This window comes from Mesoplodon mirus, assembly GCF_964341445.2.
Source record: "Mesoplodon mirus genome assembly, chromosome: 14".
In the NCBI taxonomy this organism is placed as follows: Eukaryota; Metazoa; Chordata; class Mammalia; order Artiodactyla; family Ziphiidae; genus Mesoplodon; species Mesoplodon mirus.
Window position 1 is genome coordinate 16,873,277 of NC_138990.1, and position 25,018 is coordinate 16,898,294.

At 44.3% G+C, this 25,018-nt stretch overlaps 2 protein-coding genes across 4 annotated transcripts; one reads left to right on the forward strand and one right to left on the reverse strand.

The window, feature by feature from the left end:
* Window positions 1–8,726: 8,726 nt before the first annotated feature.
* Window positions 8,727–21,788, forward strand: LOC309815220 (uncharacterized protein). 3 transcript variants are annotated; one of them, XM_082641869.1, is made up of 6 exons: window positions 8,727–8,907; window positions 9,438–9,488; window positions 11,587–11,632; window positions 18,675–18,771; window positions 20,170–20,286; window positions 21,713–21,788. In XM_082641869.1, exons 1-5 carry the CDS (start codon window positions 8,737–8,739, stop codon window positions 20,198–20,200), a joined length of 396 nt encoding a protein of 131 aa, XP_082497995.1. In that variant the 5' UTR covers window positions 8,727–8,736; the 3' UTR covers window positions 20,201–20,286; window positions 21,713–21,788. The 3 variants fall into 3 exon arrangements, 1 of the variants encoding a protein (XP_082497995.1); XR_014295818.1 differs by lacking the exon at window positions 21,713–21,788 and having other exon boundaries at window positions 8,727–8,930; window positions 20,170–20,283; XR_014295819.1 differs by lacking the exon at window positions 21,713–21,788 and having other exon boundaries at window positions 8,729–8,963; window positions 20,170–20,283.
* Window positions 20,479–24,105, reverse strand: LOC309815218 (protein FAM170A-like). The gene has a single exon (XM_082641868.1). The coding sequence runs from the start codon at window positions 22,317–22,319 to the stop codon at window positions 21,495–21,497; it is 825 nt and encodes a 274-aa protein (XP_082497994.1). The 5' UTR covers window positions 22,320–24,105; the 3' UTR covers window positions 20,479–21,494.
* Window positions 24,106–25,018: the final 913 nt, after the last annotated feature.

A 25,018-nucleotide genomic window follows, 5' to 3' on the forward strand; every position in this document is an offset into this window, starting at 1 on the left:
GAGGATAGAAGTTCTACAAAATGTTGTTTTCAAAAAACTCACGTGCAACGTGAATTCTTGCAAGCGTCAGGTCTCATAGGAGAGAAAGTATTTTAAATTAGTTGGTGTTGAAGCAGTAGCTAAACAGATCCTAGTGTTCAGCAGAGCACACAGCAGAGACCCCTTCTGAGTGGTGCAGTAAGGGCTGCATTCAGAACTTTGACATTTATCAGATGTCACTTAGGAGATAGCACTTAGGAAAAGAGTTTGGTCTGGGCTTTAACAAAAGTGTAAGGATGAGCTAGTCAAAATTGATGTCCATGAGAATGTGCGCTCCATGAGGGCAGGGACTTGGCTGGTGAATCTACACAACCTTATCATTGACTAGTGCTTTTAGGTGTGCTCAGTACTTGTGTTTTAAATAAACCAAAAGGGGGAAATGTATAATATATGAAAGTTGTATCCAGATGGGGAAACCTGCAAAATAAAATTAATTCAGGACATGAACTTGTGTTGAAATACTGAAAACCACTGCAGAAAACCAATCTGCAATATATATTTTTTTAAATTTATTTTTGGCTGCCTTGGGTCTTTATTGCTGCACGCAGGCTTTCTCTAGTTGCAGTGAGTGGGGGTTACTTTTCATTGCAGTGTGTGGGCTTCTCATTGCAGTGGCTTCTCTTTGTGGAGCACGGGCTCTAGGTGTGCAGGCTTCAGTAGTTGTGGCACGCGGCTGAGCTGCTGTGCAGCATGTGGGATCTTCCTGGACCAGGGCTCAAACCCGTGTCCCCTGCATTGGCAGGCAGATTCTTAACCACTACGCCACCAGGGAAGGGAAGCCCCCCAATCTTCAATATTAATATGCTATTAGCCTATCGCAACGGGCTCCTTGCCTCCCGCAGCCTCTGTTCTCAAGTTGGGTGGTTATTTGAGACCCCGTCTAGTTTTCCAAGGACTGTGTTCAGTAGAAATTGAACTATCTTGTGATTTTTTTTTTCTGATGGTACAGAGTGAAAAAACATGATTAACTTTGCAACAACAGTAACTGCATAGTATACAATTGATTTTTTGTCTGTCAGTATTAAGGCAGGGTTTACTGTAACACTTTGAAAGTGTCACAAAAATTGTTTGTCCCTAGAAAAAAAAATTTTTAGTTGACCTTGAACTTACTGATTTCTAATTCTCTGCATTTTCATCCAGACTTTGAAATGTTTGCCTTCTAATTATTGTAGCATTTCTTCTAAACTTCTCAGGTAGGGGCTATGCCATATTCTTCCCCCACATCCATGAGGCAAATACCCAGAAAACTTGTAGGAATTTGATAAAATTATCCAGTGTATTATTGAGACAAGACTGACATTTATGTGCTTTTCCCTATTGGTTGCAGTAAAGCATGGTTTCAGGAAAGGAGTATATATATCAGAATATATTAGATCTCTTTGATTTAGAAATCATATAATTGGAAGTTATGGATTATGAGATTAAAATACCAAAAAGATGAACACCACATCAATGATGTCACTAAATTTTTTAATGGAAATTAGTGTACAGCTGTAAGAATTTGAGTTTTGATAGATTCCTATATTATTCTGAAGCCGGTAAAATGATGACAGGGACTTCCCTGGTGGTACAGTGGCTAAGAATTCGCCTGCCAATGCAGGGGACACGGGTTCGAGCCCTGGTCCAGGAAGATCCCACATGCTGTGGAGCAACTAAGCCCGTGTGCCACAACTACTGAGGCTGTGTGCCACAACTACTGAAGCCTACGTGCTTAGAGCCTGTGCTCCGCAACAAGAGAAGCCACTGCAATGAGAAGCCCGCGCACCGCAACGAAGAGTAGCCCACACTCACTGCAACTAGAGAAAGCCCGCACGCAGCAACGAAGACCCAATGCAGCCCAAAATAAATAAATTAAATAAAAAATTTATTTTAAAAATTTATGACATATCATAATCGCAGGAGATACACAATATGGGCTTTGAGAGGTCACAGATTGTAGCCTTCATAGTATAATCAACCATAAATCTTTGTTAGTGTTTGTGTATGTGTGCATGTGCACACATGTATGTGTACATGCATAAGATCATGTGTAAAGGGATACTCTTCCAGAGTGGTTTTCCTAGGCAAGGAGCATTTTGTGATATTTTTCCATTTTATAACTTCATGTTATATTTTTTTCATTGAATAGTGGGTATTGCCAAAGCAGGAAATTATTTTAATAGAATTTGAAAAAGTATTAAATAATTATCCCTTGCAGTTAAGACCTCATATGATTGTTCTATATTGTCATAAGGCATATAAGATCAAAATTATGGTATGAACTCTGGAAGCCAATTTCAAAAACAAAACAGTTCTCAGATTATTTTGCATACACAGAAAAATTCATGAGTTTCAACAGTTGAAGCTTTATTATTTATGCTGTGCTTTAACTACAGATCCATAATAGGGAGAGGGAAAATCCTGGAGCTAGAAACAAAAGTGGATATACCTACATTGTGGAGGTTTAAAAAAAAAAGTTTCTCTTGTTGAAAAGATGCACATGAGGAGAGAACTGAGCATAATAGCAGAGGACCCTCTGGATGTGGAACCAGTAAGGACAAAGCAGGTTTGGATGGCATTCCATACGCAGACCAATGGCGGTATTTTTAATATAGCTGGTTAAAGGGCTTTATTTAGCAAGTTACAGTTGACCCTTGAACAATATGGGTTTGAACTGGGCAGGTCCACTTATATGCAGGGTTTTTTTTAATAGTAATTCCTACAGTACTACATGATCTGTGGTTGGCTGAACCCATGGTTGCAGAATTGCAGATACAGAGGAACCACGGATATGGAAGTCTGACCATAAGTTATTTATACAGATCTGTCTACCCATCCATCCATCCGTCCACCCATCTGTAGAGAGAGAGAGGGAGTGAGTGCACGTGCTAGGTATTTACAGAAGTAGATATGGAAGTGCGAGGATATACAAACACACACATGTGTATGTGATGTATATAAGCATGTACATCCACGTTTCTATTTCAGGGCTGGAGCAAGGAAAGTGTAGAATGATCCTGGAGAAAATTTACTGTGCCAGAAAGTAGGAAAGAGCGGTGGGACGTGTAAAAAGATCCAGCTTGAAGAGACTCACACTGGGTAAATCTGAGCAATTTGACCCTAAAATAAATAATTATCATACAGAATATGAATAAAAAAAGAGGAAGGGAGGGAAGGAAGGGCTCTCATAATAGAATGCCAAACCATAAATATATAGAAGGAATGACGTAATGTAAAAATCATTATTTACAACCATCATAGTAATGATAGGTTCTGGCAAGAGTAATCAATGAATTATCAAACTACTGGTTGAAAGTTTACAAGGAGCAGGATGCTACAAAACCCAAAATATCTCTCCACAAAGTATTGATCACAACAAGAAATACAGTAGGTATAAATTTGGTGAACACTACCTTAGCCAAGAGGTGAACATTATCAATAACAGAAGAAACGAACGTTTTAGATCTCTGGGGTATGATATACTGAGAAGGACGCAACGTTGCTTCAGTATTATGTCTGACAGAAATAAACAACCAGATCTTATCACAAGGAAGCATCCACGTTGAGAGTCTCCTGTTTCACAGTTATGACCACAGGGAGCATAACTGGCCAAAGGTCCCAGCTGCTGCTCTTAAATCCATCACCACGTTTGCCTGGAGGCCGGCCTTGCCCCTGATTGCTCCTAGTCAGCACAGCAGGGATCCTAAGGCAGCCCATTTCTTGGAGACCAGGATTCCTCTGTCCAGTGACCTTTTTTCAAGGACTCTGACAGCCTTGAAGGATTTTACGTAGATGACAAGGCAGTCTCGGATGATTTACCAAATCTTTCTTCCAAATCTTCACTCAGGGTCAGACTTGCACTATGCGCTGATAGTTCTGCCAGCCTTCCAGAGCTCCCTGCCATTTTCTCTCCGATGTTTCCCCTAATGAAATATTGGTTCATTAAAGTCTTTCTCAGCACTTTGCCGTCTAGCTCTTGGAGGACCAGGACAAACCCCAAACCCTAGAAGCATCCCTTTTTGGCTCTTTCTAGTAACCTTCCTTTCCATATGGTAGCCACTAATTTGTAATGGTGTAGATTCACTTAGCCTATTTTGTACTTGATATAAATGGAGTCATGTAATAGGTGCTATTTTGTGTTGGCTTCATTTGCTCCCCAGTATATCCATGACATTTATCCATATTGATGGGAGTGGATACCGTTGATTCATTTTCATTGGTGGATATTATTGCAGTGTGTAAACATATCAAAATCTATTTATTAATCCCATTATTGGTGGGTATTGGGTACTTCCCCATTCTTGGCTATCACAGTTAGTGGTGATGTGAGCAATCTAGAATGTGCCTTGTGCACTTGTTTGAGGGATATTTCTATGGGTGGAACCAAAGGGTTATAGGGTATATGTTCAACTTTGGTAGATACAGTTGACCCTTGAAGAATGCATGGGCATGAGGGATGCATCTGAGTCTTTTATTCCATAGATGTTTTTAAAATCTCTCTCACTTTTGGCCCAAGAGTGCTGCGTTTGGGTTTACGGTGTTTCTTAACTTTGAAATAGTCCAATTTTTCAATTTTTTCTTTCACAGTTGGTGATTTTTTTGGTCTTAAGAAATTCTTCCTACTCCAAGGCAAAAAGGCTGTTATCTTACGTTTCTTTCCTAAAGCATCATTGTTTACTTTTCAAATTTAAGTCTGCAGATCTTCTGGAATTTATATTTTTATATCCTATGCAGTAATGATTAATATTTTTCCCATATGGATATCCAGCTGACTGAGAACCAATAGTTGACCCTTGGACAACATGGGTTTAAACTACACAAGTGCACTTATACGAGGATTTTTTTTAATAGTAAATACTGCACTACTACACGATCCAAGGTTGGTTCAATCCTCAGATGCAGAATTGCCGATTATGGAGAAACCATGTACGTACAGAGGACTGGCTATAAGTTATACTTGGATTTTCAACTTAGCAGAGGGTTGGCACCCCTAACCCCCTTGAACCCTAGTTCAAGGATCAACTGTATGAACAAGAGTTCTTTCCCCTCTCTGCTGCAGTGTTTTCTTTTCTTTCTTTTTTCTTTTGGCCGTGCTGCGTGGCTTGCAGGATCTCAGTTCCCTGACCAGGGATTGAACCAGGGTCACCACAGTGAAAGCGCCAAATCCTTACCACTAGACCACCAGGGAGCTCCCTGCAGTGTTTTCTTTTTACACGTTGTTATAATGTCTGTTTCAACATGGATTTTGATGTCTATTATCTTGTCTATCCTTGAGCAAACACCAGACTATCTTATATTGTAGATTGATAGTAAGATTTAATGTGACTAATATCTTTCTTTTCATTCTTCTTTCAGATTGTCCCAGCTCTTCTTTTATTTTTTATTTTTATGTTTTTTTAGATGTTGGGGGTAGGAGTTTATTTACTTATTTTTGCTGTGTTGGGTCTTCGTTTCTGTGCGAGGGCTTTCTTTAGTTGTGGCGAGCGGGGGCCACTCTTCATCGTGGTGCGTGGGCCTCACTATCACGGCCTCTTGTTGGGGAGCACAGGCTCCAGACGCGCAGGCTCAGTACGTGGCTCACGGGCCTAGTTGCTCCGTGGCCTGTGGGATCTTCCCAGACCAGGGCTCAAACCCGTGTCCCCTGCATTAGCAGGCAGATTCTCAACCACTGCGCCACCAGGGAAGCCCCCAGCTCTTCTTGTAGCTCTTTGCTTTCCCACATAATATTTGTAAACATCTCATCAATTTCCAAGGGAAAAAATGCTGATGTTTTTATTGGGGTTTGATTGAGCCTATAGATCATTTTGAGGATTACTGATATCTTTGTAATATTGAATCTTCAAGCCATGAATATCACTATTTTTAAGAATTTCTCTTGGAGAAAAATAAAAGTGGATCCCATGTAATAAAATGTACATAAATAGACTCCAAAATATATATATATATTTTTTCTTTTTGCGGTATGCGGGCCTCTCACTGTTGTGGCCTCTCCCGCCGCGGAGCACAGGCTCCGGATGCGCAGGCCCAGCGGCCATGGCCCACGGGCCCAGCCGCTCCGCGGCACATGGGATCCTCCCAGACCGGGGCACGAACCCGTATCCCCTGCATCGGCAGGCGGACTCTCAACCACTGCGCCACCAGGGAGGCCCGACTCCAGAATATTTAAAGGACCTACATGTGAAAGATAAGTCTAGAAAGTTAATTTTTAAAAGGTAGAAATATATTTTTTCACCTGAGGAGTTTCAGAAGCACAGATATTAAGAAATTATTGGTTTATTATCTTATAATTAAAGATTTCTATTCCATGAAGAACACAATAGAAAAATTTTAGAAACACGTGCCCAATTAGGAAAGGATACTTGTAATTGGTAAAACTGAAAAGGTATTAATAATCAGAATATGTAATAGAAATGAGGAAGAAAAAGATAGCATCCACATTAGAAAATGGGGCAAAAGTTTTAAGTAGACACGTATAGATGAAGCTACCAAGCATTTGAAAAAAAGATCAAACTTATTAGAAATCAGAGAAATTTAACTAAAACAAGATACTACTATACATTTAATACACTAGCAAAACGGTGATGAGTCGTCCAAATGAAGGTAAGTGGTTGCACAAAAACCTGACGTGCAACTCTTTGGTAATCTGGACTGGTGTAGCCGTTCAGGAAGTCAATCTGGCTATATTATTAAAGTATACATATTTGCTATGAAATAATTTCACTCGGGTATGTATTCCAAAGAAATTCTCAGATACGTCTATAAACAAATGTAAGAAGATGTTTATTTTATTATCATTGGCATGGCAGTTGGAAGAGTACAGGTAAAATGTGGGTGCAGAAAATGGAACTCTATGAAACAAATTAGATAGATGGGTGAATGTTTTTTTTGTTTGTTTGTTTTTCTGCGGTACGTGGGCCTCTCGCTGTTGTGGCCTCTCCCGCTGCGGAGCACAGGCTCCGGACGTGCAGGCTCAGCAGCCATGGCTCACGGGCCCAGCCGCTCCACGGCATGTGGGATTTTCCCAGACTGGGGCATGAACCCGCGTCCCCTGCATCGGCAGGCAGACTCTCAACCACTGTGCCACCAGGGAAGCCTGGATGGGTGAATCTTAAAAATATACTCCTGAATGAAGGAAATAAACACCAGAATGAATTTTATGACACAATATTATTTATATGAATTGAAAATATACACAAGTGCACATTTTGCACAAGAACACACCCAAAAGAAAACACATCAAACAAATTAGAATGGTAGCTTACGGGGTAGAGAAGGGAGTGGAGGGTGCCATAGGGAACAGGAGGTGAATAAATAAAACTTAATCATGTTACCGTATTTCATCATGCTATATCCAAGATTTCACTTTACTCGTAGTGGAAAGAAATCCTGTGTGCTATGTTGGCTTAAGTCAGGAATAGTTCTTGGAGGATACTTTCCTGAAAGAATTTGGAACACATTTTTGAAAAAATCTTTGTTTATACTATGGATGATCTTTTTTTGTTTGTTTTGTTTTTTTCTTTAATTTCTGTTTTGTGGGTGTGTGTGGGATCTACTTTATTTTTGTATTTCATTCATCTGATCTTATATTTTTCCATCTGCCTTCTTCAGTTTTATTATTCATTTATTAATTTCCTGAAATGGATGTTTTCTGAATCAATTTTCAACTTCCTTTCTACTTTATTTGTTTTGTTTTGTTTTGTTTTTGTTTTCCTTGCTGTATGCGGGCCTCTCACTGTTGTGGCCTCTCCCGTTGCGGAGCACAGGCTCCGGACGCCCAGGCTCAGCGGCCATGGCTCACGGGCCCAGCCGCTCCGCGGCATGTGGGATCCTCCCGGACCGGGGCACGAACCCGTGTCCCCTGCATCGGCAGGCGGACTCTCAACCACTGCGCCACCAGGGAAGCCCCCCTTTCTACCTTTAATATATGCTTTTAAGGCTCAACATTTCCCTCTATGTATGTGTTCCAATCTCCAGATCCAATTATGAATTTGAATGTTTCTCTTCATGGTTCTGTCAATGTTTGCTTTATAAAGTATCAGCTGAAGTTATTAGTTTCTGAGAATTTGAAATTTTTATGACTGTGAAGTGTCCCTCCGTATGTCAAGTAATGCTTTTTCCTTCCCCTTAGAGTTCACTTGGTCAAATAGCAATGTCACAGATTTTATAATTACAGAAATAACTTGAGACCTAGGATGTTGATGTCTGTCTCTAGAAAGGATTTTCCCTTGCTTCTGCACGGGTTGTAAGATGCTAACAAAACACGTTCACCTTTACACAATTTCAGGGAATGAGGTGTTTTGGCGTTTGGCTTCAGTCCCTGCCAAAGAAAGCCCAGTTTCCTTCTCCCCTTATTCCAATGGTGAAACTCTTTGGGGTTTACCAGGAAGCCTTCGTGGCTGGTAATGCTTTTATGTCGCTTAGCCTCTTGAAGACGTCCAAAATTCTACTGAGTTTGTACGCCTTTCAATGAACAGAATCTACACTCTTCTGAGGCCTACACAGGCGAACGGCAAGACGGCCTGAGACCTTCTCAGGGATTCCGGAAAGTGAAAACCAGAGTGAAAACAAGTAGTCCAGAGCTCGTGCCGGTAGACACCCCCGCACCCACCCTTGCATTCTGGGACATGTAGTCCAGAGCTCGTAAACTCGTGTAGTCCCAGATACTGCAGCTACAGTAACGCCTCGCTGTAAAGGTTTACCCGCGGAATTCTGGGAAATATGGTCCAGGAGTTCCGGGTTAGTCGCAGGCACTTCCGCCCCAGGAGGACACGTAGCAGCCATGTTTTGCCGGGTGACGGTGTTTCAGGTCCGCTCTTCACGACCCATTCAAGCTTCCCCTTTGCAGACCTTTCATTTGGGGAGAAAGAGGAGGAGCGGCTAAAAGCGGAGGTTTGAGGGCCTGGAGTGGTGATGTACGTCCCGCGGGCGGAGCTTCTTTGCGTTTGGTAACGTAGCCGGGATGGGGTGGGCTCAGGTCGTGCCTCCTGGGGTTTGAGGGTCTCCCCGGTTTTCTTCACCCCTAACCTGACCCCGTCCCCCACCTATGAGCTAGCCCTACCGCTTCATACGGCGTCACACTGGGTGAGTTGCTTAACTCCTCTGTGCCTCCGTTGCTGTTCGGTAAAAGGGGGGAAAAAGGAATGCCTTGTTAATATAGTGTTGTGAGGAGAAACGAGATAGCACAAGTAAAAGGTCTACAACTGCCTGATACATTGTTGGTATTAATACTACGCTAATTCGGGAGGCACCCATTTTGCAGCGGGATTCTGTGAGCCCAGGAAGCTGAATTGTCCTGGACTCCTGGCCTGTTTTGGAAGGAGAGGACTTGTAGCTGGTACGGGGGCGGAAGGGGGTGCGGTATGAATTAGTGGGGATGGAAACACAGCCCTGGTATTTCACAGTCTCCTTTCCTTCCCCAGCCCTGGCTTCTCAAAAAGCACTGCACGGAGGAAGAGGCAACAGAGCCCCACGTGAGTAGGACTTGGCATTCTTCTACTTAAGATATTCCTATAAATTGTAGAACGTATGAGACATGGGTAACGATGATAACTGAGCCTTGGTCACTAATTTCCATTCTAAAAGCTTTATGCAAATGAACATATTTCCATCAGGCGGTGGCTCTGTGAATCGGTACTGCTGTTTTCTCTACTTTAAGGCTGAGGAGCTGGGGGCAGGGAACACAACCCTGTTGGCCCATCCTCACCCAGATGGTAGGAGGTAGAGCTGGGGTTGGGACCCAGGCAGTTTGAGTCCAGCAGCTGAGTTTGCTAATCCCTTTGGTATATTCTCTTTGAGCATAGGGTACTGGCTAGAATCATATCATGAAAGGAGGTTGGGACTTAATTGTGGGGACCTTGAGAGCAAGGTTTAGGCTATTTTCTGAGTGTTTAAGATAGTTTTCTCAACTGGGTCATTTATTTTATTTCAAATAATATGTATATCATAGAAGTAGCATAATCATTATGGAAAAATGCAGATATATACATAAAGAACAATTTTAATTATCTGTAACTTTAGGATGTAAAGATAACAGTTGTTAATGTTTTCGTGCCTTTTTGTCTGGTTACTCTTTGTGTATGTTTCTGTGTCGTGGAGGCTGTTTTTTGTGGGACTGATGTTACACTGCAGTGCTACTCAAGTTGTGGTCCACAAACCAGCGGCATTGGCATCACTTGGATGGAAATGCCCAGCCTTGAGCCCCATTCGAGACCTTCTGATTTATAATTTCTGCGTAGGGGGTCCAGGAGGCTGCATTCCAACAAGATCCCGCAGTAATTCACATGCACGTGAAAATTCGAGAAGCTCAAGAGAGGGTCTTTTCTGGAAACTGAGGCCGAGGAAATTGACCCTGCTGGATGTCACAGATAAAACTGAGCTGGCTTCACCAAAGGCCTACTTAGTCCAATGATTTTATTCCCCCACTAATTATTGTCAACTGTCAGGGCCCCTTTCAGAATCCTGAATTGAGCAGAAGACAGCTAGCAAGTGTAGAGTCAAAAGGGAGGTCGTTAGAAGTTGTGAAGATATCTCTCTCCCAAGCTTTGGGGAGTGGAATCATTGCCATCTTTTGTACTAGATCGAACCCGGGCCCCCTGCATTGGGAATGTGGAGTCTTATCCACTGTACCACCAGGGAAGTCTCCCATTTATTTCTTAAACTTTCCTATATTTATAATGATATAATTACAATTCAGATTCCTGTCTTTTTTCATTTGAATTAGGTATGGACTGTCAAACTATTTTTTATTGTTGTTGCAGAATCCTGGCTTTTCTTAGTTCTCTTTACCTCTGTGCATAATTGTCAAAAGGGTACTTCCTGTTTAAAAAGAAACTTAACGTATTTTTATACCTTTTGTAAAAAGTTGTCCATGTCAATTTAAATATTATTGTTGCAGTCACAAAATCTTCAGGAAGACAAGCAGAGATTTTCAGAAGTCTATAAAGACTCTCCCATAACAGGGCAACAACGTATGACCTCCACATGTCTGACAGTCTTCTGTTGGTAGAAATCACATCTCTAAGGATAATTTCTAACTAAAATATCATCTGCTTTACCGCAGTTGCTAAGAAATAAGAAACCCTGACAGTGGTGTTCTCAGAGCTTCCTACCTTATGACGATCTCACGAGGTGGATGCCCGTGTTCTCCCCTACTGGCAGAGGACAGAACTGAGGCGAAGAGATGTGAATAATTTGCCCAGGGTGACACTGCTAGTGAATGGCGTAGCCTGATCAGAGCCCATGCATATTGACTCCAAAACCTACTCTGACTTACATGGTCTCTGTTTACCCCATACCCAGAATAAGAATGACCCCTGTGGAAGCTGCAGGCACACTGTGAGGGGGCCACTGTGTATGGCTGGGCAGGTCATTCCTCACACAGCCACTGAGGGGGTTCACGGGGGCATCTGGTATCTGCGTGGGGCTCTGCTCATCAAGCCTAATCAGCTGTAGCCACCCCGAGGACTGGGAGCCTTGGTAATTCACAATGAGCACCACGTGGGTTAGTGACTTCTTTTTCTTTAAACCAGTTTCCAGTTTGACTTCTTCTTTCCCTGTCTGTCTTGCTAGGACTCTGCACTGCCCCAGAAGGAGAGAGAAAATGAGCACATTCCAGGTGAGTAGAGCTTGCCTTTCTTGCTGTTAAAAACGCCATTTTTGTACTCAGGTTGGACACAGGTTTTCCTCTTTTTTTTCTTTTTCTTTTTTTTTTTTGATTGGAGTATAGTTGATTTACAATGTATTAATTTCAGGTGTACAGCAAAGTGATTCAGTTATACATATATATACATATATTTTCAGATTCTTTTCCCTTATAGGTTATTACGAAATATTGGGTATAGTTCCCTATGGGTTTTCTCTTTCAAGGAGAGTCTAAGCATATGAGGACCTGAGTGTGCCATGTGTGCTTTTTTTAAAATTCCTGTTAAATTTAATTGGTTTCGGTTTTAATTTTTGTTTTATTTCATCATTTTTTTATTTTACAAGTAAAAGAAAAATTAAGGGAAATGAAGGACATCTTCCAGTCTACTGCTTACCTGCTTACAAATTAGCTGCTTTTATATTTCTGTAATCTCTTCATCATATGTATTCATGGATGTGTATTTGTATTTATAACATAGGTACAGTTTTAAATTGTTTTTTTCATTTAATACTAGCTAACATTCACTTTTAATTGCTTTATCATGTTCCTGCAAACTTATGCACCTATTTTTTTTTTTTTTTTTCTGGTATGCGGGCCTCTCACTGTTGTGGCCTCTCCCGTTGCGGGGCACAGGCTCCGGACGTGCAGGCTCAGCGGCCATGGCTCACGGGCCCAGCCGCTCCGCGGCATGTGGGATCTTCCCGGACCGGGGCATGAACCCGTGTCCCCTGCGTCGGCAGGCGTACTCTCAACCACTGCGCCACCGGGGAAGCCCCTGACCTGGGGTATTTTGAGGAGTCTTGGGCGAATCAAATAATTTTCAGCTTTTTCCAAGGAAAGTACAAAACAGAAAACTTTACCCATTTCTTGTGCTTTTATGTTGGTGGGGTGAGGCTTATGGATGGTCTTTGGGTGAGGGATAGAAGAGGTCTGGATAACCCAGATAGCCCCATTACTTGGTGAGAAATAATGGTTTTGAAGTATGACTTGGCTACTTTAAAGTGGCTGTATCAGCTCAGTAGGAGTTAGCAGTTTGATGTGGCTACCAAAAAGCCAGTCTTAAGAGAAGTACCTCTGGTGGGGGAGGTAAGAACCCCACTCTGCTTTGCCTTGGTCAGACCTTAGTTGGAATACTGTGTTAAGTTCTGGGGACTGTAGACTAAGATAAATATAAAGCAACTAGGACCCACATTCAGGAGAAAGTTTGGATCACAATGTGGAAATGAAATCTGGACGTTTAGGGAAATAGGGCTGTGCAGCTGAAGAAAAGACTTGAAGGGCTGAGATAACAGTCTTCAAATATTAGAAGGATTGTCTTGTGGAAGAGGAATGTTGATTTTTTTTTTCTCTGTGGCCCTAAAAGCTGCAACCAGAAGCCACAGGCTCTGGGGAAGTGGATTTGTCCTTACAAGGAAGAATTTTTTGTTCTATCTGCCTAAATACGTTTTATCTGCCTAAATATGTTGAGTTTTGTTGTTGTTTTAGAAAGTGGTGGATTCCCAGTCCCTGAAGGTCCTAGGACATGTGCCAAGTAATTACTTGGTGGAGCCATGGCAGAGGAAATTCAAAGGTACCGTGGATTGGATTTCACAAGCATCAAAGTCCTTCCCAACCCTGAGCATCTCAGTACCTGTGGACTGTCCTTCCAGGCTTTGCCTCCACCTTTGTCACTAGGGTTGGGGTATGTTTTGGGGGGATGGATAGATGGATGGGTGACGGGGAATAGGAAGAATGTACAATGGCAAAGCAGTTACTTGGTCCATTCAAATTTGGTCTGCCATTTTTAAATTTTGCCTTTCCTATATACTCATTTGCTTGCCCTAAACTCTGGGCACCTGGAGGCCTTTGCTGTAACTGCTTGTGATCCTCAACATCGTACCCCATCTCATGCAATTGGGTTCTTATAAATGTTATTTGACAGTGATTTTTATCAGGTATCAAGTATTGTCAGGCTCCAATAGTAAGCGAATCTAACTTCGCTGTATGTACAAACGCTAGGTTTGTAAAGCTTGTGGCTGCCTCCCCTCTCTGGGGAAAGACAGAACCTGAATTCTTTTCCAAATTTCAGTGAGATGGAAATTTTGGGATACCCATGAGACAGAGAACCAGTCAAAGGGCTTCACACTTAAAAGTAGCCTTAAAAATTACCCATATGCCAGTTGCACTACTCCCAGCCCCCCCTGTCAAGTAGCAATCTTCAACTGTTTTGAAAGATCTCTAGCTCTTTTTATCCAATTAAGGACTGAAAGTGATTGACAGAAGGTTTTTGCTCATAGTCTACAGCTGAACTCTTGTGTCAACAGTAAATATTCCAGCAGAAGGAGTGGGGGTTTGATCATTTTACTGCTTTCTGCAGGGCAGACTCTGTGGGCTCATGGCAACATCTAATCTTCAGTGACCCCAGTTGTCACACCCAGGAGTAGGTTTCTCTCTAATCGTTTTCAGAGCTATGAACAGCAGGGAAACATGATTTATAGACCAAGAGGCATTTTCATCATGGGATTTGTGAGCATTTCATATCCCTTTCCTCATTATGGATACACTGCCCATCCTTTGGAAGAGACACTAAGGTGTTGGTCAGATCCTGTTAACCTCATTTACTTCCATGAATTCATGTCAAGTGTATTATGTTCATGGAGGAGATTTTCAAAACCCTACCAAATGGGTTTAGAGGAAGATGGGGCTAACTTCAGATGACTTCTTTAGGCCAGAGGTTTTCCTAGGCACCAGTAATCATCTGATTCTGCTTTCTAAGGCTGCTTCCCTTACTTACAATTCATACATAGAAGCTAAGTCCTTGATGCAAAGGTGTTCTTTACAGCTGTGGGTTTTACCTCAATCTCTGGGCTCCTTTAAAAAGTAAACTTCGAATATTCTTCTCAACCCTAGTTATTTGAACTCTCTGAGTCTCAGCTCAGTTTATTAACATGATTAATTTGCAGTGGATCTCTATGTCTTATGTCCTTAATACATTGCTTCACACAGGGGCACCAGCTCAGGAAGATTTTGTCTGTTGCAAATTTATGAGGAAGTGGAATATTTATTTTTAGTACTTTTTCACCACCTCCCCAACATCTACCTCCTGATCAGATACCATTTCTTCTTCTTCCTGTCTCTACATTTCCAATGCCATTAAAAAATGGCCCAATTCTCAGCCTGTTTTCCCCTAGTCCTTGCTAAAACAGTGGCTGATGATGGTTTAAGTTAAGGCACCACTTCTCATGAGGTTACTTGTATTTTAATAAAAATCTTTGAAGGGTAAACATTCAAAGTCCTGATTCTCTATGGTTAAATTTTAGGCAGTGTAAAAAATAGTTTTAGATGGAGACGAAGGGAGTTGGGTGGATTACACAGGACATGGGATGAACAGGGCTGTCACTTTTTTTGTTTTTTGCGGTACGCGGGCCTCTCCCTGTTGTGGCCTCTCCCGTTGCGGAGCACAGGCTCCGGACGTGCAGGCCCAGCGGCCGTGGCTCACGGGCCCAGCGGCCCCGCGGCATGCGGGATGCTCCCGGACCGGGGCACGAACCCGTGTCCCGTGCATTGGCAGGCGGACTCCCAACCACTGCGCCACCAGGGAAGCCCGAGGGCTGTCACTTTTGTTCAGTTACATGAACATGGTGACAGGCAAGCATAAATGCAGAGATGGCATTCCTGTGCTGGTATGGGGAAAAGGAAGAGAGGCCACTGGTCAGGACATTGTTTTGCCTAGGGAGGAAGAAGATCCAGTACTTTGGTAATTTATTTAAGCTTTTGTGTTTTTTTTTGCGGGATAGAGGAGCAAGTAGGGGAGCTCATACTTGAAGCCGAATCCGGCCTCCGTACCCTGACACTGAATTAAATCTCAAGACAGAGTTGTGGGTGAAGTAGAAAAGAATAGCTTTATTGCTTTGCCAGGCAAAGGGGGCTAGAGCAGGCGATTGCCCTCAAAACTCTGCGTCCCTGACCTGGAGAGGGTAGTGAGGAGTTTTATAGTAATCGTTCAAAGAGGAGAGTATGATCAGCTCATGGACATTTCTCTGATTGGTTGGTGGTGAGGTAAGTGGGTGTCAGCATCATCAACCTTACGGTTCCAACTGGTTCTGGGGTCTGCGTGTTTGTGGGTAGCACACCATTAACTTCTCCCACCTAGTGGGGGTTTCAGTATCTGCAAAACAGCTCAAAGATATTGTTATGTGTATCCCTTAAGGGGGAACCAAGACCCTGCCCGAAGGCTGCACTAGTGTTTCTTGTGACTATTCCTCCCTTGTCTCGCATCCCCTCCCTTCTCTAATTAGCAACTGTTTGAACCTGCTCCTTGGAACTCAGGGAAGGTCATGGAGGCTGAATGAAGCCTATTTCCTGTAATCAAGAAATGGGGGACACCGATACAGGCTTTGTGCCCAGGAGCCCACAGGGTCCTGCTAGGGATCATACTCAGTGCAAGGAGATGTGGAAAATCCAGAGATAAGGAATCATGGCGTCTTACTTTCCAAGGGCTCCTACTCTATGTTGTGGGGGAAATCAGACGCATTCATTAAGAGTCTGCCCGATTGAAGGATGTGAAAAGAGTTATCACAGAGGTACAACTAACATGCTGGGAAAATGTGTGGTCCATTCTCACTGGGATATCTGGAAGGGCTTCCTGTAGAAAGTGGGATTTTAATTGAACTTAAAAACAATTTGTACTTTGAAAAATTATACTCTTGAAAGAAATGAGTTGAGCAAGCGCCTGTCCTCTGATGGAGGGAGGGAAGTCTGGCCTAGTTGAGTGGAGGCGGGAAGGTGAGTGTTACGCTTAGTCTGGAAAACTCGGCAGGGTCTTCAACCCTACGGGGCTTTGAACGTTCGGTTGACTCTTTTCGGTTTTCTTCTTCTCGCATTGGGAAGCCATTTAAGATTTAAGCAGGGGAATAATAGTCTTAAAGAAAATAACTATGACCAGGATGAATTGAAGGGAGGGAGAAACGACATACTCATTTATCTATAATTTGGGGAAGAGAGGAAGATTATCTCTAATTCATTAGATGTGCATTGTATCAGCAGGAGGGAAATAAGCAGCATATCTTGATACATAAATCCTCCTCCCATATATGCATTCTTTTTCACCAGGGAGCAAGTATTTGGCAGCCAAGTTATCTTTAAAGTAATAATAAGAAAGCTATTTGGAATAAATGTTTCAGAACCATTTGTTACTTTGCACAGACCTATGAGCAAGTAGGATTGAGCTAAAGCATCTACAGTGGTATGTGGTTCTGCAGGGGCCGCCACCCTATTATATATACTTATATCTTGGCTAAACTCCAGCTGTTGCCACTGCTATTAGTCAAAGAACTGAAGTGTCAACGAGCTAGTCAAAATAGCAAAGTGGGAGTCAAGAGTTTTTCCGCCTGTTTCCTAAAGTCTTAGGAAGATTGTTTCCTTTTTATTCCTTATATTCAGAACATAAAAGCCTCCCAGACATCTAATCTTTACTAGGTCAAACATTTCAAAAGGCAGTGGGATTATTTTCCAGTTGCTTTTCAGTTTAAGGCAAGTGTTTTAGGGGCTTCCAAAGCCTCCCTCCTGAATCCATTTATGAAAAACAAAAACAAAAACAAAAAATGAAAGGCATTATTAACCCAACTACATTGTCTTGGTGTAAAAATCCTAACATATAGCGTAGTGGGAAAAGGTTCTGAATCATGACCTAAGAGATGTGAGTTCTAGACCCAGTTTTGTGAATGCATAGCTTGGTGGTTTTGTCAAGTCTCCTATTTAACAGGGAGGGATTAGAATTTTTCTGTATGGTTTCTGTACTATTCAGTAGTATTGTTCACAATTACTTTTGCCTAAGGAGTTTAGAAAATGGAGAGGCACATGATAATGTTGCAGGAAGAGGGACCTCTTCCAGGGCCCAAGAGTGGGCTCTTGTCTACCACTCAGAAAAGAATTTTCTGAGGAGACACACGTGCTGACAAAGCAACAGACTTTATTGGGAAGGGGTGTCCGGGTGCAGAGCAGGAGGGGAAGGGAACCCAGGAGAACTGCTCTGCCATGTGGCTCGCAGTCTCAGGTTTTATGGTGATGGGGTTAGTTTCTGGGTTGTCTCCGGCCAGTCATTCTGACTCAGGATCCTTTCTGGTGGTGCACACATTGCTCAGCTAAGATAGGTTCCAGAGAGAAGGATTCTGGGAGGTTGGTAGGACATATGGACAGGCGTCTCCTCTCTCCTTTTGACCTTTCCCTAATTCTTCCGGTTGGTGGTAGTTGGTTAGTTCCGCGTTCCTTACCAGGACCTCCTGTTTTAAGATAACTCGTGAAAGTGGTTACTGTCGGGCCTGGTCAGGGCAGGCAGTTTTGGGCAGTGGTCTCCCTAAAAATAAGATTGTGGTCAACAATTCTGGGTGGAAGTGATGTGTGTTACTTTTGGGCGAGAACTCACACTGCCAGTGTGAGGCTCCAGAATTCTTTCTCTCTACAAAGATGACTGAGAGAGGTGGCTTTGTCAAGCTGGGGGCAGGAATAAGGAAAACGAAGAGCAGAACTCCTAGGCAGCCCATGATGGGCATGTACAACGAGCGGGAAATGAACCTTTGTTGTTTTAAACCACTGAGATTTGGAGGAATTATTCAAGCTTATTCCTTTTTGTTTGTTTGTTTGTTTGTTTCTTTTGCAATATGCGGGCCTCTCACTGCTGTGAGAGGAAGATAATAACAATGACAAGTAGCAAAACCTCTAAAATGGAGACTATACTCCATTATAGCCAATTAATGGGAGTGGGAAGCTCGGGCTCACTGTCCAGGACATAGAAATAAAAGCTGAGGATGCTCTGAGGCATCTCTTGGATCTCTATAAGCCTCCATCATTTCTGCTGAGTAGGGTTGACAGATAAAATATAGGCTCTTCAGTTAAATATGAATGTCAGAAAAACAACGAGTACATTTTTAAGATAAGTATGCCCCAAATAGTACATAGGATCTACTTATACTAAAAGTGATGACTTATTATTCATGTGAAGTTCAAGTTTAACTGGGTATCCTGTATTTTTATTTAGTAAAGGTGACAGCCCTACTGATGATCCACAATGGAGGCAGTTCAGGAACGATACATGCTGGCTCTCGGACAGTCAGAAATGGCTTCAGCAGATCCAGGTACAGTATGAAATTCTTTCTGGATGTAGCTCAGAAGCCATGGCCAGCCCTTGACTGCAAGTACTGCCTCGGGTTTCCCTGAGGTGGGGTAAACCTTCCTCTTAATGGCCTTTTGGTAAGTCTGGAAGACCATATCCAAGGGGAGCCCCAAAGTCAGTTTCATCCTCACAACCATGTTTCCAATTTCTGGAATTGGCTGCATGTGACTCACAAGAGCTGAGGAGGTTTGTGAAAATTGGGAATGTCATAGCTTGAACCCTTTGTAGGTAAAGTTTTGCTGTTGTGAGAGTTTTACCAGGAGCAATGTGAAAGACTCCATGTGCCCAGGTAGATAGAAATAATCCTGTTCTACCTGTGTGTATGTGACAAGTCTCTAATAGTTCAGAGAGCAAGTATCTGGTCTTAGAAAGACTGATCCAAGCTTGGATGTTTCTGGTGACAAGGCAAGGTCCTGAGTTTCAAGTTCACCTTTTATGGTTGAGGAGACAATAAGGTGGTCAGAAGGGAAATCATGGAGGCGACCTTGGCTTCATCCATCGTGCAGGCTTGTATATGTGGTTCTATGTAGATTGTGTTTCTTCATTCCCAGAGCGAGAGCAGTGCCGAGGCTCTAGAAATGCCATGGATATTCTGAGCTGTCAGTGGCATTTCCCCGGTACTGTTCCCTTGGTGCCGCTCCTTGAAATGTCCAAAGGGATTATCATCTGTCTTGTGGCGGGTCCTAGCATTGTGAAAGGAAGCTGCTGCACCGGGCTCAGAGGATTTCGGATGTGGTGGGAGGAGGAGTAGTACTACGACTATAAATTGTATCACAGCATATCTATTCCATCTTGAGAGTGGGGTTGGGGGGTTATGAAGGGGGGCTTTTATTGTACTTTTATACATTGTACCCTTGAAACTAATTCAATTTTTTAAAATTAATTAATTTATTTTGGGCTGCATTGGGTCTTTGTTGCTGCTAGCGGGCGTTCTCTAGTTGCAGTGAGCGGGGGCTCCTCTTGGCTGTGGTGCACGGGCTTCTCATTGCAGTGGCTTCTCTTGTTGCGGAGCATGGGCTCTAGGCACGCAGGCTTCCGTAGTTGTGGCACGTGGGCTCGGTAGATGTGGCACACGGGCTCTAGAGCGCAGGCTCAGTAGTTGTGGCGCGCGGGCTTAGTTACTCCGTGGCACGTGGGATCTTCCCAGACCAGGGCTCGAACCCATGTCCCCTGCATTCGCAGGCATATTCTTAACCACTGCTCCACCAGGGAAGCCCGATAATTCAGTTTTTTATAAAGAGAAGGTTCCTAATATTATTCCAAAATTTTAAAAATATGTAGTTGGATAACACTATGAAAAATTAACTGATATATTCTTTTATTATTTCTCTTTGCTCCCTGGATTTTTTTCCCCATCCAGTCAGCTAGGCACTGTGAGTTCACTGCATTAGGAAGGTAAAGACTCAGCAGAAATGAGGGAGAAAAACAGAAAAGTCTCAGCTTTGGAATGTTCACAACGGAGGCCACAGTAGAACAGGTGAGAATTCTGTGAACCAAAAATAAATGTCGTCTCAAATGCAAAAAAGTATTCTCTGCACTGGGAGGCAGGAGAGGGAGGGAGGGAAGGACTGAAGGAGAGAGATCAGTGTGGCCAGGGACATGGAGACTGTGCTTGAGGACGATATGCCCAGGAAGAGAATCAGAATCTGGAGAAGATTCAGCCTGCACGTGATCATTGCCTCCAGCCAGCACCCTCATCTCAGACGTTGGGAAATTCAGAGAGAGAGTGGGAGTACGTCAGGAGGGCCACGCGCATAGTCTGTGTGGCAGGGGTTGTGGCCGTTCCCTATTTGTGAGGAGTCCCCAGCAATTTGCAGGCCTCTTCTGGAAAATGCTGGCGGACGTCTCTAGTGCTTATGTGAAAGCTTGTTCACAAACCTTGAAAGATACAGATGTAGATGACAGATAGACGCATAGATAGAAAAATGTCATTAAATAAAAGCTCCAGGAAAGGTTTGGAAAATGCCCTTTATTGCCTAGGACGCTTCTATTGTCATATGATGTTAGACTGAGTGCCGGTCCCTTCATCCTCCTTCAGACCACGGCATTCTGTCTGCTACTCTCCCGAGGGTCCTTTCTTCTCCCTGGAAGGGATAAAACAAATGAGGTAGGACAGGAAGAGACAAGAAGCACTCCAAGCTCTGCTGGTCAGGGTTACCCTCCAGCATTGCCTTAATGCTCAGAGCCACACACACCACAGTGAGCTTGGCTCCAGATCAACTACCACGCAACGAAGGTTCTGGAACACTTCCATATCTCGGGGGACCTCATTTCCACGTGACTCTCTTTCATATTCCCCTTTGTCACAGAAGGCTAGGTACAGTGGTCAGGGTGAGATCTCGGCTCAGGCCCAAGGCTCTCAGACCTCAAAGTTCTGGTCCTGCAAGGGCCCCCGTCCTCTCTTGAGACCACTCCTGGCTCTCTCTGCCGAGAAGGAGCTGCTGGCGGTACGTCCTCTAAGAGTTGAGGTCCATCGTGCAGACCCTGAGAAAACTCCTAGGAAAAGGCTCCACCTTCTTGTTTACGTCAACAGAGCTGACGTAAAATGCCTTTGTTAGTGCTGGGTGTGTCCCATTTGATGCAACTGCAGAGCCATTAGGTCAACCAGCACATGTGTGCGGCCCCTTCCCTTAGACTCCTCTGGGCCGTCGTGACATAGGCTCAGAAGAGTGCCAGCCTCAAGCCTTACCTCTTCCAAGGGACGGCCACACCGTCTTCCAGGATCTTCTGTCCCATGAATCTCAGTTGCTGTTTGGAACTCAGAGGAGAGAAAAGACCCTGCCTGCGGGGTCTCTTTGGGCTGGGGCCTTCCCCCGTGGGCTGCTCTCCCTCATTCTCCTTTTCTTCTTGCTTCTCTTCCTCCTCCTCCTCCTCCTCCTCCTCCTCCTCCTCCTCCTCCTCAGGTGTGCTCTCGGATTCCACATTGCCCATCCACTGGGCCATGTTGAGATGAAAGACACGGCAGCTGAAGCCCTGCAGGACGCCGCCCTTCACGTGCTGCTGGAGGATCTCCAAGGTGGGGAAGACCCGGCAGCAGGCCATGCACCTGAAGCCGGTCTCCATGGTCACCATCCAGTCCGGTGTCTTGGCCCTGGGTCTCTCCTCGACGGCAGGTGACCCTGATGGGCTGCCTGGCTCTGCCCTTTCCTCATGCTCTTTCTCCTCCCCAGTGGGCTCACTGTCAGACAGGAGGCTTTCGGTGGACACATCAGAGGGGCAAGTGCCTACTGTGCACGCATCCTCAGGAAGGGTCACTTCTTCTATCGTCAGCTGCTTTTCAGGCAACTCCAAGGGTTTCTTTGTCTTCCAGGAGACAGCGACACCCTTGTTCACTTGTACCTGCACGTAGTATATTTTCATGCCCCTTTCCTCTTTGTCTGGGTGCAGATAGTCCTTACAGGGTGAAGAGAGTGAGGAGGAGACACAGTGTGATGGGGGAGCGGTCTCCCCTTCTTCCTGAACCTGGGCTAGGGGTGCTGTAGGCCAGGCAGTGTCTCGAAATCTCCGCATTGCTGAAAAAGGAAATTAAAACCATAATAACATGCATGGGCCGTGCCGGAAGCTGAGGGAGCAGGTGTGGTAGACGAGAGAGGGACATTTACATGACGTAGCTATGTCGTGAGCTTGGTGTCTGTTGGCCGTAGGATGGAGCGGTGTATCTGGTGTCATCTGTGGGCTTTTCATGTGCGTGGGGGGGATACTGGAGCGGTGTCTGTATACAGGGGTGTGGAGTATGGTGGTGAGGGCTGTGGTAAGTGAGGGATGCGGCTGGATGCGTGTATGACAAGGAGTGTGATTTTGGTAATATCGGTGGTGCATTACTTGTGGAATGGGGCTGTGGTGCTTGGGGTTTATGTGTGCTCTGAGAAGGGCTGTGCCTGGAGGGCAGATGTATGTGTGAGCTGTGTGGACCTGAGCTGGATGGTCCTGCTCTCAGGCTGGAGGTGTATGATGCAGAACTCTGTCCTTCTCTGGAAGCAAAGGCAAAGACAAAGCCTACATTTTCCTCTGAAGATGCTTAATCTGGTCCCTCTTCCCTCCACCTCAAGCCCAGACCTTTCCGGCCCCTGCTCCTTGACTTCCCCACCATGGTACTACCAGTATTCACACCGCCCCCCCAGACTCAGCTGGCATCCACGCCCTCGGAACAGCTCAGCCATCCTGCCCAGGCTCCTCCACAGAGCCCTCATCACCTCTGATGACCCTGGATTTCCTCTCAGCCTCCCTGGGATCTGTGTGCCTCCTGCCTCACAGCCAAGCACCCCCTCACCTGAGGAGCCCCGCGCCCTTACCAGCGTAGCTGAGCTTGCGCGGAGTAGAAGTACAGAAGAAGTATTTAGGGGCAGAGGAGACCTCCACTGCCCCTGGGCTGCAGCCTTGGGCCACCACAGTGGATCCAAGCCGAGGGGGATCCTCTTGTGACTTCGAGATTCCTGAGGGAGGAATGGAAGGCTCAGGGTGGGTTCATCAGTCCTCTGTCCACAAATATTTGCTGAGTGTGTGACACGTGTCAGGTGCAGTGAATACACACAGTTGAGAGTGTGGTTCCCAGTGGATCCTCCAGGATTTAATTCCAATCAATACTTATTCTCTCACTGTCTAGTTGGTAATGTAGGCCTCGGTGGTGACTGTGAGTGTGTGGGAAGAGTGAGTGATGTGTATCAGTTAAGTCTGTGGTAAGTGTGGGGTTGGCATGGGGAGCACAGTGCAGATGTGTCTATCTGTGTCTGTGGCCTTTGTGTGCATTTTTTCTGTTCACAAGTCAGGAATTCTGGGACATGTAACTTTTCCTCATTACATGGTGTGGCTTGTATTTATGGTGCGTGTTCATTCATTCATTCACCAAGATTCAGTGAGCAGCTACTCCTGTGTATCCGGCACTCTTCCATTGTTGTAGTCTCTGGTAACGCTGCACATTCTAGTAGGGGAAGACACACACTAAACAAAACTACAATAAATATATAATACATCAGCTGGTGGTAAGTATATAAGGGTTGCCAGACTTAGCGAACAAGAATACAAGGCACCCAGTTAAATTTCAGTTTCAGATAAACCCAGAATAATTTTTTAGTGTAAGTATTCCCATGCAGTATTTGTTCTTACTTAGTTTTAGTGTAAGTATGGCCCATACAATATGTGGGACATACGGATACTGAAAAATTACTTGTTGTTTATCTGGAATTCAAATTGAACTGGATAGCCCATATTTTCTCTGGCAATCCTGACATGGGTTACTGAGACTGTGGTTTACTGTGGTTTGTACAAAGCGGGTCTGGCATTACTCAAGAATGTGTTACAAGTGTGGTGTGTATGACACGTGACTGGTTGTTACAGAGGTAATTAGCGATGGCTGAAGTTAGCTGTGTTTGTGCGAGAGTTGTGGAGATACATATATATATATATATATATATATATATATATATATATATAGTGTGTGTGTGTGTGTCCTATATATATAGTGTGTGTGTCTATATACATATCTCATCTCCAGCGTTTGGTGTTGGAGGAGAGGATTGTGATACAGGTGGGTTGTATGAGAACGTAGTACAGGAGGGATCCGTGTATATACCTCCATGTGCTGTGTGTGGTTTACTAAGGAAGTTATATGTGGGGTGTGTGATATTTTTGCTGCATCAGAGTGTACATGGGTGTATGAGTTACTGTCTCATAAAACACCCCTAACAAGAATTCTGTATACACTCTTACGTACACCGAGTGTCAGCCAGGTCCAGGCAGGGTGACAAGAACTTTACCACGCAGACTTTATATCTGGTAAGCACTCTAACCCCATTCATCTCGCTCTTCTCTGCACTAACACACACACACACACACACACACACACACACACACACACACACACACACACACACACACACACACACACACACACACACACACACACACACACACACACACACACACACACACACACACACACACACACACACACACACACACACACACCAAAATATTCTGAATGGTCAGGGGCAGTCATTGCCTTCCCCAGCCTGTCCCAGCCACTGCCTGGAAATCTGCCTGCTGTCTAGACCTCCATTGCCAGGGCCCATCCTACAGTCTCCAGGGCCCTGGGCCTGGTAGGAGCTACTGGGCTCTAATCTGGGGCAGAGGCCTCTAGCTGGAGCTTTGGGGTGACCACCCCTCTCCCAGGGCAAGCTACTCGCCTACATTTAATGCACGCAGGCACCACG